At 39.6% G+C, this 13,106-nt stretch overlaps 1 protein-coding gene across 1 annotated transcript in view; it reads right to left on the bottom strand.

The window, feature by feature from the left end:
* The window catches only part of DNAH5 (dynein axonemal heavy chain 5), a 321,482-nt gene that overhangs the window by 88,150 nt on the left and 220,226 nt on the right, over window positions 1–13,106 (bottom strand). Inside the window, exons 51-53 of the mRNA XM_055366994.2 lie at window positions 10,572–10,770; window positions 7,882–8,054; window positions 2,534–2,664 (exon numbers count right to left, since the gene is read on the bottom strand). Coding sequence (XP_055222969.2) covers window positions 2,534–2,664; window positions 7,882–8,054; window positions 10,572–10,770 — 503 coding nt within the window. The remainder of the gene's footprint in view (window positions 1–2,533; window positions 2,665–7,881; window positions 8,055–10,571; window positions 10,771–13,106) is intronic.

The following is a 13,106-nucleotide window of genomic DNA, read 5'->3' as shown; positions in this document are numbered from 1 at the left end:
AAGACACCTAAAGAAGTGAGATCCAAGAGATCAGAAAACAAATACTTCTAGAAGACACCTAGAGAAGTGAGATCCGAGAGATCAGAAAACAAATACTTCTAGAAGACACCTAGAGAAGTGAGATCCGAGAGATCAGAAAACAACTAGAAGATGCAGCCTCAAGAGAGAAAGAAGGAAAGAAGGAAGGAAGGAAGGAAGGGAGGAGGGAGGGAGGGAGGGAGGGGAGAGAAAGTGAGAGAGAAGAAAGAAAGAAAGAAAGAAAGAAAGAAAGAAAGAAAGAAAGAAAGAAAGAAAGAAAGAAAGAAAGAAAGAAAGAGAAAGAAAGAAAGAAAAGAGGAAAACATCTCACCCAGCTTCTTGTGATATGGGGGAAATTTTCAATCCAATCTCTTGGATCTCAAGGGCCCATTGCCTCAAATAATATGGCCTAAGACACCAACAAATAGTTGTGCTTCCCAAATGAGAGGCTCTTGCGTCTCAGCCTTAGCCACATGGCTATACAAAGCCTTTAGAAGTTTGATAACATCTTGAAAGCTATGAAAAGGAAAGAAAGACCCTGGCCCTTCGTCTCATCAGTAATGGATCATTCCCAGTGTGACATGCAGAGGAACTAGTCTACCACAGTGAGAGTGGTGGTTGGGTATACTGGATGTGGCACTGTGGTGCAGTAAAAGTCACACAAGACTAGAAACCAGAAATCCTACAATCAATTCCCAGATAGATCAGAGATGTTGGGCAAGCCATAGCCTCTCTGAGCTTCAGCTGCAAGATGGGCTACTGCTATCTGTCCTACTAACTCACAAGGTTTTTTTGAAGATCAAATTAGCTCATGCATATAAAAGTGCTTTGAAAACTACAAGGTTTTATACAAATGTTAGGAACAAAAATTTGAGTCCAATCCCTTTCCTGTGCAGGTTGCCTTTTATGTAGCTTGATTTCTAACCAAAAACTAGAAGAATCATATGCAAGGTAACTAGAATTATTTCTCTCTGTCCCAGTACTTGAATAAAACAGTAATCTTTGGATTTATTCTCCAAGAAGAACCCTATAGGTCAGACAAAACACAAAGTGTAACAACAGCTTAAATATTTGAATCTCCAAACCCAATGCTTAGTAACTTTCAGCCTTCATCCTAGCAGGTATCTATGGGCCTCCCTCAATGAGACAGGTCAGCAGCATGTTCCGCTTATCAGTGCCTGACTTCTTGCTCCTACATCTAGAAATTAACGTCAAATGATTTTCAGCCCAGCCTAACTTCCCAAACTGGCCTCCTGGTTCTAACCTTATCTTGGTTAATCCTGAAATTCTGTTTCACCTCTCCGAATCACCTCTGCTTATCTCTTCATGTTCACTTTTCATGTGCTAATTATGTTTTCTCCCTGCACTACACCCACATCTGTGGTCAACTCCTCTGGGGTTCCTTGTCTTGATAAGAAGCAGCACCATCTAGATAGTTTCCCAAGCCAGAAACCAGGATGCACCAAGCCCTGAAGCTCCAACTTCTTGATGATCTTTTCCATTTCCACTCTCTATTCTCCATTCTCACTGCTGCCATTCATGACAGCATCATGGCTTGCCCAGACCCCTGAGACAGCCTTATAACTATTCCATTTTAGTTCCTTCTATTTTCTGTACATAAAATGTACCTGACATGTCCTCCCTGGGGGCAACTCATCAATGGTTTCCTATTGCTCTGGGATGAAGTCTGACTTTTTATCATCACTTTAAAGGCCTCCATTTCTCTTCCATTCCCACTTGTCACCCTACACTGTACACTCTGCAGTATTTAACTTCTTCCAGGACTGACTTCACCTGTGCTGATTCTTCTGCCTTGAACACACTTAACTGCTCTTCTGCTCTCAGTCTTCCTCATATTGAGGTTTCAGTTTAATCACCTTCTCCAGGAAGTCTTTTCTAATCATCCCCTAGACTAGGTTAGGAGCTCCTCCCTCAAGCTTCAATAGGATTTGGTCTGCATGTATTTCCTTATCATAGATGGTGCCTATGAATCACACCTTATTGGGTGAGTTGGGTTGCTTAGTTGTCTGTCCCTTTGAGTTGCTACAAAATCCCTGATGATATGGCTAGATTCACCTTGCTCACCTAGCCACAGCTTGACACATAGGTAGTGTTCAATAACTATTTTGAAATGTTGGAATGAGTAAACCAATATAAAATCTTCATCTATTTTTCCATTGTATTAACATTCTTGAAATCTGAATTAACACTCAATAGGGACAATTGTCTTCTGAAATTCACCAAAAGAAGTGCATGTAATACACTATCATATATAACATAAAAGTAGGGAGGTGGCTACTAAGTGAGAGTTTGAAATATTTCAAAAGCAAATTATGACTGTGAAATGTTTATGATCTATGACAAAGGTTGACAGGGGAAGATGATAAGTCAACATTCAAGAAGGAAAATGACCGTGACTCTTTATATGTAAGAGAAACGCATTTGAACTTCAGGTGGCCTCTGAGCACCTTTTATCAAAATCCATGTTAGGTTTGTTAAAGTAAATGCTTGTCACCTCGTCAGAGTGATCTGGAAGGAAACGTAGCCAGCAATGAATGAAGCCAACCTCGTCAGGCTCTGCTTTCCTGATCCGCCCACCCCGACCAGGAGGGCATTTCCCCGAGGAGTACGAATGACACGAGAGATCTGTAATACGGAACAGAAAAAGTATGTATCTTTCAACATGTAAATGTTCTATTTTTCCTATTTATTCAATATATGAATAAGGCCTAATTATTATTTTGGAAGATATAGGTGTCTCAAGATCAGACTGGAGATACACTGGTTGCAGGAATGAGGGCATTTCTGAAATAGAACAGTGTTGGGCTGCATCAGACGGGGTGGGAACCGTGGGGTGTGCCTTTAGGAAGGAGGAGGACACCAGGGCAGAAAAGTCAACACACAGCCCAGACTGTGCTTGCTCTGGCTTTTAAAGGAGATATCTATCTAAAGGGGACTTTGAGGATTCCTGTTAGTTGGTCTGACCTAATAGTGTATGATAGGAAGGAGAACAGAAATGTCAGAACAATGTCTACCCTTGGCATACAGGGCATCGTGGTTGATGAGAATATCCTCCACATTTGAAAAGTGTTCAAATTTAAATTGAAGGGAAGAAAAACCCCCAAAATGAGGTGATATGGTTTGGCTGTGTCTCAACTCAAATCTGATCTTGAATTGTACTCCCACAATTCCCACATGTTGTGCTGGGGACCTGGTGGGAGATAATTGAATCAAGGGGGCGGCTTCCCCGACAGTGTTCCTGTGGTAGTGACTAAGTCTCGTGAGATCTGATTGTTTTATCAGGGGTTTTCGCTTTTGCATCTTCCTCATTTTTTGTCTTGCCGCTGCCATGTAAGAAGTGCCTTTCGCCTCCCACCATGATTCTGAGGCCTCTCCAGCCACGTGGAACTATAAGTCCAATTAAACCTTTTTCTTCCCAGTCTTGGGTATGTCTTTATCAGCAGCATGAAAAGAACTAATACATGTGGTATAGATGTTGGAATTTTAAAAAGAAAGAAAATGAGCATAAACACCCTCCTATTACTTGGCAAAGACAGTGATACCTAAGGTATCTACCAATAAGTGATTATAGATGGGTCAGGGGGGCCACTTCACGCTGTTCAATAGCCCAAGACTATTCCACAGCCCCCTTGTGGCAGAAGTCCATGTTTATTTGGCTTTATTGGTGTTGAATGGACTAGTTACACCATCAGTCTTCCAAACCTACCTAGGAGAGATGGGAATAGAATTCCCCTTGATGTTCTTCATACCTTATGCGAGAACTGTTTCTCTTTCCCTCCTAACTGCATTTTGAGCCTAGGGGTATCACTGCAATGTCCATCTTTCTTAGAAGAATGATAGAGGCTGGGCAGGGACTGGAAGGGGTCACTTCTCCACAGCCAGGGAAGCTTCCTGTAGTCACTGGGGCTCTGCATTCTGCCAAGGTTTTGTTAAACATCCTTTCTCAGAATTCCCTCACTAGCTGCAGTGCGTTCTATTCCTGTTGAAAATATGCCTGGTTTTGAATTACTTTCCCCAGTTTAGTGTGAACCTTGGGAAAAGGAGAACATATTTTCCATCTCTATGTGGACCTGAGAACCTGCAGGACTGGTAGGTGCATATGCCCTGTTTTTCCAGCCTCCTGCTTGTCCCCTCTATGTGGTTCTCGCCAAAGTCATTGTGGGTGGAGGTGGTCACACATGCCTCTTCAGATCTTCCCCTGACACAGCTTCAAGAGGCACAGACGGTGGGTAAGGAGCTACTGGAGCCACACTAGAACATTCTGTGTCTTTCCTTGGTTGCCACTTTTCAACCATCATCATTTCCTTTGATGTGGGTGGATATATCAAGATGTTGTTAATTAGGTATTAAGGAATCTTCATCCCAAAACCTTTACTTGGAACTGGGCCAAGGTCTTCCATTAAAACACATGGTAAACCCTCAAAACATATCTGACAAAGGAACAGATACATGAACAGAGAAGGCTTGCAAAGCAGACTCAAAACCTCATAATCTAGTTAAATCCAGTGAGACCCTCAAATAGGGCTATTTTGTCCTGTTATATACAGATTGTGAGGTGGAGATATGCGTTTTTAATTTCATCAGCAAGTACTCAAAAATGAATAATGTCCACCCTGCCCCTCAGGAGCTCATGCTGGAACAGGGGACAGAGGCTGGGGTCATGAGCCATGGTGAGCACTGGCACAGAGACAGGAGTGATGGGAATCAGAGAAAAGAATGCCGGGGAAACATCCCCGCCTGGGTGAGGTATGTCTTAGGTGCAGTGCTGGACTTTGACTTGGATGACTAGAAGTACATCACACAAAGAAGGTGGTGTGCCAGGCATGAGCTGAGCTACCTTTTAAGAAGGAGTGAGACACACAGTATCTCAGAATTAGCAAAAGGCCTGAAGTGCCCCCTGGGGTGAGAACTTCAGTATGAGGTATGGAAATATCAGGATATAAGGCAGCAAAGGATTGTTTAGGGCTAATTTGGGTGACTTGATTAAATTCCAGACAATGTATCCAGATTCTCTGTGTGGTTCTCAGCAGTGGTCCATCCTGTCAAGACTGAGGTCACTAAGACGCGAACCCACCCTCCTAGAGCCTAGTCTTCTGATAGGGAGACAAACACACAGATAAACTTTCCACAAGGTAGTATATGGGTGGGGAATACACATGGGGGAGGCGCTCCAGGATCATGATTTGTTTACCCATAAGCAGCCCGTTGTTCTGGATCACACACCAGGCAGAGCATGACTCGGGAGGCTGGCTGGTAAGCAGGAACTAGATCATGCAAAACCATATACACCATGGTTTGAACTTTCACCAAAGAGACAAAAGAGGTATCACACAGATACACTGTACTGAAAGAAAATTGAGTTTCTAACCAAGAAAGGAACTAAGAAATAGGCTTGGTCTCATATCATATCCTGTTTTGCTGCAGTTTTTGTCTGCAATTCTTACTCTTGGCTTCTATCGTGCCTTGTAACTAGGCCACGTATTTCAAGGCTCACAGCAGCATGACACAGAGCGTGGATGCGCTGTGCACAGAAAATGAGAGAAGACAGGGCCAGCCGGGAAGTGGAGAGGAATGCAACATTTTAGCTCAAAAACTCTAGTCACGGATTCTTCAGCCAATTCCACAGCAGACAGACAAGAGGCAGAGAGTGAGAGAAAACACCAGCAAGGCCCCAGCACCGAGGCATTCACACCTCCAACATCACACCCAAAGTGTTTCAAGAAAGCCTCCTCACTCATCATCTGGGCTGCGAATCATGGAGAAAACGGCAGTTCTAGTGAACTTGCTCAAGCACGACACTTAACATAAATAACTGCATCTTCAACTTGAGCTATGAAATCCCAGGTCAATCAGATTCTGTCTCCAGCAGGCAGGCTATTTGTCATGAAATTGCCTTTGGTAATACTCATTTGGAAAATATATTTTCCTTTCCTTTTTCTTCCTTTTAATTATTAAAAATGACAGAATGTTTATTCTTCCTGAAACAACTCTTAATCAACTATAAATTAAGAGCGAATTTCAAAATGTTATTTATAGTTGGCTTTGGAAGAATATTTGAGCTCATAATTCGGTACAGATGTCTCAGATTCTGAGAATCCACAGAGTTGCCAAGCCAAGTGCCCTCGTGCTGGGGAGACCCAACTCCTGAGCAGCCTCTCTGTCTTCTTCCCTCTCTCTGACTTACTCCTGCCTTGCAGAAATGCTTTTCTTTCTTGCAGGGAAAAGGAGCAGGTAATCCCTATTTTCAGAGGAATGGTTGACTAGATAACCTCTAAAACCCCCTCCGTTTGTAGATTCAGTAATTTTTAGAGGTGACAATTTGTAATTGTGCAGTGGTTCCTCATGGTGGAACCTAAATCATGGAAGACAATGTTGAATCATTTTCTTTCTAACTAAAAGGATGTAGTCCGGAAAAGTAGTTGATATCAACAAAGTGAGAATATCAACAATGGATTTTTAAATGGCATTTTCTTGCACTGTAGATAAATTAAGTCACATAAGTTTTCAAACAAAATAATATATTCTACTTCCAACCTTTGAGGATCAACTGTTCTAAAAATGGATACGGTAATGACTCATATCAGCAGTCCCTAACCTTTTTGGCACCAAGGACCAGTATTGTGGAAGACAATTTTTCCATGGATGGGACGGGGCTGAGTGATGGTTTTGGAATGATTCAAGCGCATTACATTTATTGTGTACTTGATTTCTATTATTATTACACTGTAATATACTATGAAATAATTATATAGCTCGCCATAATGTAGAATCAGTGGGTGCCCTGAGCTTGTTTTCCTACAACTAGATGGTCCCATCTGAGGGTCATGGGAGACAGTGACAGATCATCAGGCATTCTATTCTCATAAGGAGCGTGCAACTAGATCCTTCACATGAGCATTCACAACAGGGTTCGTGCTCCTATGAAAATCTAATGCCACTGGAGGCAGAACTTGGCTTTGCTTGTTCACCTGCTGCTCACCTCCTGCTGTGCAGCCCTGTTCCTAACAGGCCACAGACACGTACTGGTCTGCGGCCCTGGGGTTGGGAATCCCTTCTCATATGACAAACTAGAATAGAAATTATACTTTCCTGGTGGATTTCATTCTAACAGAATTTTCATCTCAAAGTCAACTGTTTATACACTATTTTTAAATTATTGTTTCTAATTGTGGTAAAATACACATAATCTAAAATTTACCACTGTAACCATTAAGTATATTGTTCAATATCATTAAGTACATTTACATTGTTGTGCAACTATCAGCACCACTGATCTCCACAATGCTTTTCATCTTGCAAAACTGAAACTCTGTACCCATTTAACACTAACTCCCCAATCGTCTCTCCACCCAACCCTGGAATTCTCCATCCTACTTTTTGTCTCTGATTTTGGCTACACTGGGGATTTATATGAGTAGAATTATACAGTATTTACCCTTCTGAGTCTGGCTTACTCCACATAACATAATGTCCTCAAGGCTTATGTACTATTTTTTATAGGATATTCTTTGCATGATACAAAAAGATGTAGACTTTGCCTGTGCTCTGAACTCAGATGTCAACCATATTCATCCTCCGTGGTGAAAGCACTGAGCTGGAAGCCATATAGAAACACTGAATAAAATTATCACATCACACATTTAAAGTACACAGGCTCTTATTTCAAGTCTATAAGGTGCGACATGTTGCATTCAGCTTAGAAATTAAATTGGAATATAGCATGGAGTCTAATTTTAAACTGAAGATTCTCCTAGGAAATGAAAATAAAAGAGGGAGAGGACCATGGTGTGAAGCCAAATGTCTGTCACCTCCACAAGGCACTACTCAGAGTGGCTACTGTACCTTGACTAAGTGAACCATGGCATCTGCAAAGAACACCATGTCCATGCCGGCGCCGCGGATGCTCTCATTATAGAGCTGCAGGAACATATTCAGACGCTCTTTTAGGTGACTAAAAGATTCAATTGGCTCATAAATTTTAGGTGTTTCAGCATCAGCCTCTTCAGATGTTTCACCTTTGGTGAGAAATAAGAATCAGTTAAGTTTCTTCAAATACCTGCATTTTACTTCAATCTAAATTAATACACTCAAAGCTCTACAACCTAACACTGAATAACATTCATTTTAAGCTAAATGCCATAGTGTGTATTTTGCAAAAACGGAAGACAACAATAGAAGCGTTAGGATTTTTGTGATCATATGCAGTCTTTGTTGTTTCCTATCCAGCAAGAGTCAATTTCAAATAATGTTATCGTCATTGAACTGAATTTGAACCCACAACTGATTGTTGGCATTTCAAAGGTCCTCCCAGATATATTAGCTTAATGGTCAAGTGCTGAATGTCAGAATCAGCAAGGGAGGTCAAGAATTACAAAACTGTTTGATAAGAATAAAAAGAAAAAGGTTATTGCATTTACTCAGGAAATTTTTATAATTCATGAATCTCAGGTCAGTGGTAAAAATAGAAGTGAATTAGAATATGGGGTGGAGGGTTGAAAGAAATAGAAAAATAATTTCCAAAATGAATAAGCATATTCGATTATTTCACTAGGGCAAGATGTATTAAAATCAATATACTTTTTTAAAAAATTAGAAACATATAATATACCAGCTTAACACTTTTCCAGTGTTAACTACAAAGCAGAGGCCAAGGTGGGCAGATCACTTGAGGTCAGGAGTTCAAGACCAGCCTGACCAACATGGTGAAACCCCATCTCTACTAAAATTACAGAAATTAGCTAGGCCTGGTGGTGTGTGCCTGTAGTCCCAGCTACTCCGGAGGCTGAGGCAGGAGAATCGCCAGGAGGCTGAGGTTGCCATAAGCCAAGCCTGCATCCAGCCTGGGAAACAGAGCGAGACTCTGTTTCAAAAAAAAAAAAAAAGGATAATGCCCAAGAAAAAGCTAAATTGGGCACCTATAAATTCACAATCAATTAACATTAGTAACAGGGAAAAAAGGGACACATTAGTTGAATATACCAATAACGACTTAGAATTTCACTGGGTACGAGAAGAATGAGTGGGTCTTTCTAACCTTATAGTACATAATTATTTTCAATTGACTGTGTCCTAACATAATAGTATGTTAATCTTTTTATAACAAATGAGATTGGTTTAACACAATCATTAAGATTGACCTATCTGCAAAGCTCTCACTAATCAAATTCCAGTAGTCACAATTCTCATAAATGCCCAAATCAAGCTTTGAGAAATAGTGTTTCAATGACACAAAAGGTTATGCATTTGTCTCTAGACCCTCCCCCGGCCCCCAAAATGCAGCAGCTGTGCTTTAGTCCTTGAAAATCATAATCTGATTATTTATCCTTCTGAATTACAGGGAATAAATTACATGCATTTTAATTACCTTGTAAGATGCCCTTACTCTTACAGGATTTTTGTATGTGTTTGACCTGATTAAAATAAAATGTGTCAGCTTCTTTCTGTAGAAGGATCATTCCAATTGCATCTCCAGAAATAAACATTATTTTGCAGTTGTCACTCAGAAACTTTTGATAGTTCACATTTACGGTTATCAAATCTAGAGAAGCACTGCCTAGTCATTTCCAATCATTTTCAAGATATACATAGCATGTTTTTAAACATGCTTTTAAAAATCTGCAAATTAACTTAAAATCCATCCTCAGTATCAGAAGAGGTTAAATATACCTAATGCTAGATGACGAGTTAGTGGGTGCAGCGCACCAGCATGGCACATGTATACATATGTAGCTAACCTGCACAATGTGCACATGTACCCTAAAACTTAAAGTGTAATAAACATAAATAAATAAATAAATAAATAAAATAAAATAAAATTAAAAAAATATTTTTAACTAAGCCTAGTTACTTCTGAGGGGAAAAAAAGTGGAGCACTGCCTCTTTTCACAAGAAAAGTCATATATCTCAATTTCCCCTGGAACCATAATCACAAAAGCTTGCCCCACATCAGCCATCTCATTCCAATTACATTTAATGACCCTCTCATACAATTGGAAGTTTTCCTTTTTATTTTCAACATTCAGGATAACCTGAACAATAATAAGTATCATTATATTTGCTGCCTTTCATTTAGCAGTGACTACAGGCCATAGACTGCCCAAGCCATTCTACAGATAACATTTCATGGACTCCCCACGGTGCATGTGATGCACACAGTAATACTTTCATTTTTATGATTGAGGTTCAAGAGAGTGCCGAGATGCCCAGCTAACTAATGTGTGGTGGATTCCTTCCTCAAACTCACCTCTGTCTGCCAGACTGCAAGTCCTGTGCACTCTCTCCTACCGAATCCTGCCCCCCAACTCTACTTTAATATCCAAGCGTGATATGCATAAACTAGTTCATCTTTAAACTCCATGATAATGCATTAATTCACTCATCCTAGTTTTATTGAGCATCTACTGTGTCTCAGGCTTGTATCAATAAAGTTTACTAGAAAGAAACTCAACATCCATAAACTGAATCTTCTGTCTTCAGATTTCCCTTTAGGGAACACCTTTTGGGGAATTCCAAATTCCACTTCAATAGTTTACCTGCAGCTTCAGGTGCATCTCTCAAGAAATCCACAAAATATGTGTCAATTCCACAATCCACCAAGAGTTTTTTCTCTTCACCAAACTCCTCCTCTACCAAACTTACTAAAGCCTTATCAAACCAGGTCACATCACTGGACACTGTGAAACGGTCAGCTATAACACGTTTACACTCATGCTTCCACAGCTTTAACAGATCCTGTTGAAAGTATAATTAAAATGTGTTAGTAATTCCTGTTATGCCGTAATTGGGAATTCAGGTTGACAGTACTGTAGAGTATTATCCTTCCTGATTTAAGATTCAACATTTTAAAAAGTTAGGGTTCAAATATGCTCAACTTCACTTCAAATTGGCCTCATTCAAGTATATTAAATAGAAAGTAGTCTATTTATTTGCAGTCTCTGAAGTAAGAAGAAAAAATCCTCCAACAATAATATTGAAAATTGCTCTGACCAACCAACAAACTAATATTCTATGTAAAAGTCTTCAGTTTGTAATAAATTAGTCTTTTTAATAAGACATCTACATTCATGTGGCCAGAGTACAACATAAGATATAGAATATGAACAACTCTCATGTATACAACTGAAAAATTACAAAGGTGTATTCACTTAACACAAAGTGAATAAAATTTGTGGCAAAAACTGGATTATCTGAACAAAGAAGCAGGCACCTAATCCAGATAATCCAAGGTCCAAGGTTAACTGAAAGTTGAGGAAATCAATTGCTCAATACTCCTGTTTATATAGCAAGAATAACAAATGTATGTAAGCAAGAATAACAAATGTATGTGTAAGCTCATTATTTGATATGAAAGACTGGTGGAAATTTCTTAGCTTCATAACATTTTTCAGGTTACAGATTTTTAAGCCATTGCATTACTAATGATAGAATGCTATCTGGTTGCCTGCCTGAATATAAAAGGAGTTCAATGAAGTATATTCAATGATTCAGTTAAGACAAAAGTTTATGATAACATCAATTGCTGGAATTGTTTGTGCTGATTTAAAATAAGCATCAAAAATGGCTATTTCAATAGTAATCTTTGAAAACTGACTTCAACAATTCCATTAACTTGTAAATAACTTTGAGGGAAAAAAATCAAGTTAAAATATTCACACTGCTAAACTGACTCTCACTTCTCTGCAGGAAGGAAAGTGAGTTTTCCCCAAAATATCATTAACAGACACTTCTCAAAAGAAGACATACATGTGGCCAAGAAACATATGAAAAGAAGCTCAACATCACTCATTATTAGAGAAATGCAAATCAAAACTGCAATGAGATACAATATCACATCAGTCAGAAAGGCTATTATTAAAAAGTCAAAAATAACAGATGCTGGCAAGGTTGCAGAGAAAAGAGAACACATATATGCTATTGGTGGGAGTGTAAATTAGTTCAAGCATTGTGGAATGCACTATGGTGATTCCTCAAAGAGCTAAAAGCAGAACTACCATTTGACCCAGAAATCCCATTACAGGGTATATATACCCAGAGGAATATAAATCATTCTACTATGCACATGCACGTGAATGTTCATTGCAGCACTATTCACAATAGCAAAGACATAGAATCAACCTAAATGCTCATCAATGGCAGACTGGATAAAGAAAATGTGTGACCTATACACCATGGAATAATACTATGCAGCCATAAAAAAGAATGAGATCATGTCTTTCATGGGAACGTGGATGGAGCTGGAGGCCATTATCCTTAGCAAACTAATGCAGGAATAGAAAACCAAATACTGCATGATATGTCCTCACCCAAATCTCATCTGGAATTGTAATCCCCATAATCCCCACATGTCAAGGGAGAGACCACAAAGAGGTAATTGAATCGTAGGGGCTGTTTCCCCCATGGTGTTCTCCTGATAGTGAGTGAGTTCTCACAAGATCTTACGGTTTTATAAGAGGCTCTTCCCCTTTTGCTCCACACTTCTCCATCTTGCCATCTTGTGAAGAAGGTGCCTTGCTTCCTCTTCGTTTTCCACCATGATTGTTAAGTTTCTAGAGGCCTCCCCAGACATGCTGAACTGTGAGTCAATAAAACCTCTTTTCTTAATAAATTACCCAGTCTCCAGCAGTTTTTATACCAGTATGAAAACGGACTAATACACCACATGTTCTCACTTATAAGTGGGAGCTAAATGATGAGAACTCATGAACACAAAGACAGAAATGGCAGACACTGGGGTCTACCTGAGGGTGGAAGGTGAGAGGAGGGAGAGGAGCAGAAAAGATAACTATTGGGTACTGGGATTAATACCTGGGTGATGAAATAATCTGTACAATAAGCCCCCATGACACATGTTTACCTACGGAACAAACCTTCACGTGTACCCCCAAGCCTAAAATAAAAGTTAAAAATAAATCAACAAATATTTTTTTTTAAAAAAAAAGAATCAGCAAGTTTGGTTACCTATATTGCAAGCATCTGGACAGAGGTGAGTTTTTTTAGTAATCAACACTTGTGCTTAATGAACAGTTTTGTTGATAATTTAACTGTCTCTGTGTGTTTATATGGAGAAG

Source organism: Gorilla gorilla, chromosome 19 (assembly GCF_029281585.2).
Source record: "Gorilla gorilla gorilla isolate KB3781 chromosome 19, NHGRI_mGorGor1-v2.1_pri, whole genome shotgun sequence".
Lineage (NCBI taxonomy): Eukaryota > Metazoa > Chordata > Mammalia > Primates > Hominidae > Gorilla > Gorilla gorilla.
This window is presented reverse-complemented; position numbering and strand designations above follow the sequence as displayed.